The 7500-nt window shown below is 41.8% G+C and overlaps 1 protein-coding gene across 1 annotated transcript in view; it reads left to right on the top strand.

Annotated features, from left to right (window-relative positions):
- Positions 1–7500, top strand: part of chd6 (chromodomain helicase DNA binding protein 6) — a gene marked incomplete at its 5' end in the record, with an annotated part of 93549 nt that overhangs the window by 47192 nt on the left and 38857 nt on the right. The window contains 7 exons of the mRNA XM_080025856.1: positions 307–483; positions 1348–1491; positions 2238–2336; positions 2741–2897; positions 3656–3866; positions 4950–5145; positions 5901–6065. Of these exons, the coding sequence (XP_079881982.1) occupies positions 307–483; positions 1348–1491; positions 2238–2336; positions 2741–2897; positions 3656–3866; positions 4950–5145; positions 5901–6065 (1149 nt within the window). The remainder of the gene's footprint in view (positions 1–306; positions 484–1347; positions 1492–2237; positions 2337–2740; positions 2898–3655; positions 3867–4949; positions 5146–5900; positions 6066–7500) is intronic.

The raw sequence follows: 7500 nt of genomic DNA, 5'->3' as shown, positions 1-7500 counted from the left end.
CCCATGACAAAGGCATTGAGAAATACAATATACAAATAGCATTCTTTGCACTGATGGTCTTGTTTGCTGTTACATGTAATTTATGATCATCAGAGGAAAAAATTAGACTGTTTCAGAAATATTGAAAAGTTCCTCGTAGCTCCTTTAATGTTGAACAAAACTTGAAAAGGTGTATTTTACACAATAGGCAACCTTAACTTCTCCTCTCTGCAGCACATTTACAGCAAATAGTTATCAGGGTAAAACCAGAATATATATATATGTTAACAGTATATCTCTCTATCCTCCCCCTCCCCCCCCCCACAGGGTAACACCATCCCGGGCATCCTAAAGTTCCACGGTGTGATCACGACCTTTGAGATGATCATGGCGGACTGTCCCGACCTGAAGAGGCTCCACTGGAGGTGTGTGGTGATCGACGAGGCGCACAGGCTCAAGAACCGCAACTGCAAACTGCTGGAGGGGCTCAAGCTCATGAACCTGGTTAGTAGGGGGGTGTGTGTGTGTGTTTGTGCGTGTGTGTGTGTGTGTGTGTGTGGGGGAGGTGTGTGTGTGAGAGAGGGGGGTGTGTGTGTATGTTTGTGTGTGTGGGGGGGGGGGTGTGTGTGTGTGTGTGAGAGAGAGGGGGGGGAGTGTGTGTGCGTGTGGGGGGGTTGTGTGTGTATGTTTGTGTGTGTGTGTGGGGGGGGGGTGTGTGTGTGAGAGAGGGGGGGTGTGTGTGTATGTTTGTGTGTGTGGGGGGGGGGTGTGTGTGTGTGTGTGTGAGAGAGGGGGGGGAGTGTGTGTGTGTGTGTGTGTGTGTGTGTGTGCGTGTGTGTGTGTGTAAGAAAGAGAGAGAGAGAGAGAGAGTGTGTGTGTGTGTGTGTGTGCGTGCATGTGGGTGGGTGGGTTGGTGTGTGTGTCTGTGTCAAAAAAAACTAAAAAATAGGAAAGAAGATTGAATTGAATGAGGTTTTTGATGCTAGCAGCCAGTGTGCAGCAATGACAAGGAAAATATGTCAGAATAAAAAATGTACAGAAATGTTATTATGTTATATATTTTGGAATTATATATTTTTGTATTGATTCTTTCTCTGAAAAGCAAGACAAACATGTAAAAAGCACATTCAGGTTGTTTAATTCATGCATTGGTTAAAAAAAATGCTAAAAAAAAAACGTGGAAAAAAACGCTTTTTGATTGTGAAGTGTTTCATAACTTTCTCTTTCAGTTTCTTTACAAGCAGCAGGTTTTGTATAATGCTTCATATGTTATAACTGTGTGTGTGTGTGTGTGTGTGTGTGTGTGTGTGTGTGTGTGTGTGTGTGTGTGTGTGTGTGTGTGTGTGTGTGTGTGTGTGTGTCTAATAGGAGCATAAGGTCCTCCTAACAGGCACTCCTCTCCAGAACTCAGTGGAGGAACTCTTCAGTCTGTTGAACTTTTTGGAGCCTCTTCAGTTTCCCTCCGAGAGTCTGTTCATGGACGAGTTTGGAGACCTCAAGACAGACGAACAGGTGGGATAGGATACCTGTGTGTGTGGGTGTGTGTGTTTGTGGTGGGGGGAGGGGAGTGTGTGTGTGTGTGTGTGTGTCTGTGTGTGTGTGTGTTTTATTGAGAACTTTAAAATGTCAACCTTGACTCAATGAAACACTTGTCTCAACTTTCCTACTAGCACTTTAGATATACCTCATGTTCAGCTGTGCACTGAGTCTCATAATGATTTTTTTAGTTTTATTCAAGGTGATACACTGCAGATAAAAATATAACTTTTTCAAGCTCATCTCAATTTTCAGGTTTCTGTCTATTCTTGCCCCCGTTTGGAAAAAAGCGGTAGTGTTTTTACCACGCCAGCTGTTGTTCCTGGGTGAGCGTATACCCCATGACAAAGGCATTGAGAAAAACTATATAAAAATAGCATTCTTTGCACTGATGGTCTCGTTTGCTGTTACATGTAATTTATGATCATCAGAGGAAAAATTAGACTGTTTCAGAAATATTTGAAAGTTCCTCGGAGCACCTTTAAGGTTGAAAAAACTTCAAAACGTGTATTTTACACAATAGGCAACCTTAACTTCTCCTCTCTGCAGCACATTTACAACAAATAGTTCTGTTTATTATCTCAGTTATTATTCCTAGAGGCACTATTGCTTTAAATAAAAAAATGAATTCATTATTAATAAATATTAATAGGCGCAATATATAAATATACAGTATAATATAATTAAACATTAATCCAAATGTGTGTGTTCTGTACCCCCAGGTGAAGAAGCTGCAGGCCATTCTGAAGCCCATGATGCTGAGAAGACTGAAGGACGACGTGGAGAAAAACCTGGCTCCTAAAGAAGAGACTATCATAGAGGTACAGGGCTGTGTGTGTGTGTGTGTGTGTGTGTGTGTGTGTGTGTGTGTGTGTGTGTGTGTGTGTGTGTGTGTGTGTGTGTGTGTGTGTGTGTGTGTGTGTGTGTGTGTGTGTGTGTGTGCGTGTGTTTGCGTGTGTGCGTTTTTTGAGTGTGAGTGTGAGTGTGTGTGAAATCTGGACAATGTCTTCCTTTCTAGCAAAAAAAAAAGTTCCCCCCATGTTATGGAAAACGTATCGTTGTTTGGTAAGGTTAGAAGTTCTAAAATTGCAATAATGCATTTGTGTCAGTGCTGTGATGGACTATATATAAGTGGTGGATGGTTTTAGTGTTGTCAATAGCCCATTATTCTACTTTGGAAAAACTCAACAAAAAAATCTCAACATTTTTGAAATTTTCCCTTCAGGTGGAGTTGACAAACATTCAGAAGAAATATTACCGCGCCATCTTGGAGAAGAACTTCTCCTTCCTGTCCCGAGGAGCCAACCAGCACAACATGCCCAACCTCATCAACACCATGATGGAGCTGCGCAAGTGCTGCAACCACCCATACCTCATCACAGGTTAGTACAGACAGACAGACAGACAGGCAGGCACACAGACAGACAGACAGACAGACAGACAGACAGACAGGCACACAGACAGACAGGCAGGCACACAGACAGACAGACAGACAGACAGACAGACAGGCAGGCAGGCACACAGACAGACAGACAGACAGACAGACAGACAGGCACACAGACAGACAGACAGACACTCACTCACTCAGTCACTCACTCACTGACACACACACACACACACACACACACACACACACACACACACACACACACACACACACACACACACACACACACACACACACACACAACATGCCCAACCTCATCAACACCATGATGGAGCTACGCAAGTGCTGCAACCACCCATATCTCATCACAGGTACACACACACACACACACACACACACACTGACACACACACACAGACGAACACACACACACACACACACACACACACACACACACACACACACACACACACACACACACACACAACATTTTCGGGGCTTTCCGGTGGCATAGTGGAGAGAGTTGCAGTGGTCGCGGGTTCAAATCCGACCCGTGGACCTTTACTGCAGGTCATCCCCCCCCTCTCTCTCTCTCTCTCTCTGTCTCTGTCTCTCTCTCTCTCCCCATTTCAACTCTGTACTGTCCAATAAATTGAAAAAGCCAAAAAAAAAACACACACACACACACACACACACACACACACACACACACCCCTCCCCCCCCCACTATAAACGCTCCTCTCTCCCCTGTAGGCGCGGAGGAGAAGATCTTGGAGAGCTTCAGGAAGGTCCACAGCCCCGAGGCTCTGGACTTCCAGCTGCAGGCCATGATCCAGGGCGCCGGGAAGCTGGTGCTGATAGACAAGCTGCTGCCCAAGCTGCTGGCCGGGGGTCACAAGGTGCTCGTGTTCAGCCAGATGGTCCGATGCCTGGATATACTGGAGGACTACCTCATACAGAGACGGTGAGGGGGAAAGAGAGAGGGTGTGTGTGTGTGTGTGTGTGTGTGTGTGTGTGTGGGTGTGTGTGTGTGTGTGTGTGAAGGTGTGTGTGTGTGTGTGTGTGTGTGGATATACTGGAGGACTACCTCATACAGAGACGGTGAGAGAGAGAGAGAGAGTGTGTGTGTGTGTGTGTGTGTGTGTGTGTGTGTGTTATTAGAATACATTTTTTATTTAATTGAATTTTTTTTAGGGAAATTTTTTATTTTTTCATTTAAACTTTATTTATACTCGAGTCAAGGGAAAGTACGAGAGTGTTTGTGTGTGAAGGTGTGTGTGAAGGTAGATGTGTGTGTGTGTGTGTGTGTGTGAAGGTAGGTGTGTGTGTAGGACTACCTCATAGACGGTAAAGGCAAAGAGATGGGGAAAATAGTGTTTATTTTATAAGAGTTATTATTTTTTTTGGTATATTTTATTAAAGAAAATTAGAAAAAAATTCGGAAATGTTTGAAAAAATATGCAAATAGATGTTGGATAAAGCCAGAGTTGAAAAACATTAATATGTTAAAACGAGCACATACAGAGACGGAGAGAAGAGGGAAAGTGTAGAGGAGTTCATATGATGTATTACAAATGTGTCATTAAGGGTTTAAATGAATTTGCAAATGTGTTAATATATAACTAATTATGCGTAAATTTACATCTTCAAAAAAAAACTAAAATCTAGATTTTCCCATAATTTACCACTCCGTAAAATCAGTGTTTGTTTCCTGCCAATTCTAACCCTAATAATTCTCTCTTCCCCACATCTACACATATGAGCGTATAGATGTGTGATAGTGTGGTTGTGTGAAAAACTCTATAATGTTGAGATAATGTCCGTTAAAGATGGTTGTATAGGAGAAATATACAGACGCAAACAGACAAGGTTTAGTCAAATAAACACCTGAATGTACATGTTGGACCTTTTGATTTATACTAGTATGAAAAAAGACAAAAAAATACTCAATAATAGCCAGAAATCTCAAAATGTACCATGCAGTGCTTGAAAAACACTACACTGTTGCCTGCCAATTGTAACCCAATCTATTCTGTCTTCCCCACAGCTACACGTATGAGCGTATAGACGGGCGCGTGCGGGGGAACCTGCGCCAGGCCGCCATCGACCGGTTCTGTAAACCGGAGTCAGACCGGTTTGTGTTCCTGCTTTGCACCAGAGCCGGAGGGCTGGGAATCAACCTCACCGCTGCTGACACCTGCATCATCTTTGACTCGGACTGGAACCCACAGAACGACCTGCAGGTTAGTTTACACTGTTTATATACTAGTTTACAGAGGCTAGGCTGTGTGTGAACGGGCCTGTTGCTATAGTGGGGCTAGTTTACAGAGGCTAGGCTGTGTGTGAACGGGCCTGTTGCTATAGTGGGGCTAGTTTACAGAGGCTAGGCTGTGTGTGAACGGGTCTGTTGCTATAGTGGGGCTAGTTTACAGAGCCTAGGCTGTGTGTGCAGTGCAGGTGGGCACTGCTAGGTTTTAGCATAATTAGACTGAATGAATAACACTCCTTTGAAAGTTGCTGCACGTCTTAGCAGTTTAATATGTTGTGGCATTAAAGCTATAGTGCGTAACTTCTGTCACCCCCTTGAGGAATTCTGTGTAATAACAAAAACACACGAGGTAAAGCCTTCAGTGATGGCACAAGGATTTTATACCTTCTGCTGTACGTCCAGGTTTATTCTTAGCAGTAGAATCAACAACTGAAACATTTCTTGGGCTCTTCTTGGGGATTTTTCTGAGCTCCTGTACCAGTGTTGGTAGGGGGGGACACCAGTTTATAAACACTGCCATACTGAGAAATACAGAGAGAGTTTTGTGGAGCTGATAATAGGCTTAATCAACTTTGTGTCAACTCGTTTGGCTTGAATGTAACTGACAATTATTTATTATTGCATTTTTTAAGTCATATAAAGATGTATTTTTCTGTCCATCCCATTAATGAACAGCATATTGCATAATTATATTGTTATACTTCATATCTCCCCCTCCCCCCCTCCCAGGCCCAGGCGCGCTGTCACCGCATCGGCCAGAGCAAAGCGGTGAAGGTTTACCGGCTGATCACCAGGAACTCGTATGAGAGAGAGATGTTCGATAAAGCCAGTCTGAAGCTCGGGCTGGACAAGGCGGTGCTGCAAGACATCAACCGCAAGGGAAGCCTCAACGGGGTGAGAGGGTCACTCATATTAACACTGCTGGTAGATAGTTTATTTATATTGTATTTATAAATGTACATATTTAGGTGTGTATATTTTATATTTTTTTTATATTTTTTTTCAATATTTTTTTTAATGATTAAAAAATATATAGGGGAAGGTGGGGTGATTTGTGCAACTTTTTACTCAAAGTGATTTTAAAGTGAGGCCTTGACAGTTATGTCTCCAACTCAAATATGTACATATATTTCAGGATGTTGTGCATCCCTGGCAATAAAAACTTTGGATCTGGAATAAACTGTTTAAGAAATATAGCTTTCGGAAAAAAAGTTGTCTTGTCGCACAAATCACCCCACGTCACCATCATCATCTTTCTGGCCATCTGAACTCTCATCAGTGGTGTCGTTAAGTGGAATTGAGATGTCACTCTCTTCTGAGCTACTGTAGACAATCACTTTCTTTTGGTGACCAGCGTATACAGCCATGCCACTGGCACAACTCTCAGAAATGTACTTTGCACTAGTTGCTCCGTGCTTGTGGAACCAACTGCCACCTGACAAATGTGATTCCCCCTACATTTCTGCCTTTAAATCAAGGCTCAAAACCCATATGTACACCCTGGTGTTTCCTCCCCATTAACTATCTTACCTCTGCACTACTATCTGTGTTTATGTGGATGTATGGGCTTTACGTCTTTTATTTTGGTTATTGTTATTGTACCTTCATTGTTTACCTACTGAATGCACTATGTACAGCACTTTGGACAGTGCAAACTGTCATAAATGTGCTTTTATAAATACATTTTACTTACTTACTTACTTATAACTCACCCAGGCCCTTGCGCACAAATCACCCCATCCCCAGAATTTTGGATAATAGGCATGATGCAGCAATTTAGGGTTGACATTGTGCTAACTATATAGACTCAAAGTGTAGCATACCAAAGCACTAAACATGTGTCAAATGTTTTCAAACGTGTCTATAATTGTTCAGACACAATAATCAAAAAACCTTGATCATGGAAATTTTACTTTGAAAGGCAAAACACAGTTTTTTGAGCTTAAATGTGCTTATATCTTATTCCTTGTGTCTCCCTTCTTTACAGGATGAGTCAAATGGATGGCTCTTCTTAAATATGTGGTCACATTTCCAATTTCTTCCACGGTTTTCTAGAAACAAGGGGTTTTGCATCTTCCAAAATGCACAAATCACCCCACCTTCCCCTATATTTAAAAAAATATATATATTTTTTTACATTATGTATTATGTTGTATGTATTTTAATTATATATATTTTTTATTTGTACAGGTCTTTTAATAAAAAAAAATTAAATGTTTGATTTTCTTATGTATTTATCATAATCATATACATTTTTTAAATACATTTTATTTTAATTATTTATGAATGTATTGTTTAATCCATTAAATTGTTTGATAAATGAAGAATA

This window comes from Ammodytes marinus (genome assembly GCF_949987685.1).
Source record: "Ammodytes marinus genome assembly, chromosome: 4".
Lineage (NCBI taxonomy): Eukaryota > Metazoa > Chordata > Actinopteri > Uranoscopiformes > Ammodytidae > Ammodytes > Ammodytes marinus.
Note: the sequence above shows the minus strand (reverse complement) of the source record. Positions and strands in the feature narration are given on the sequence as shown.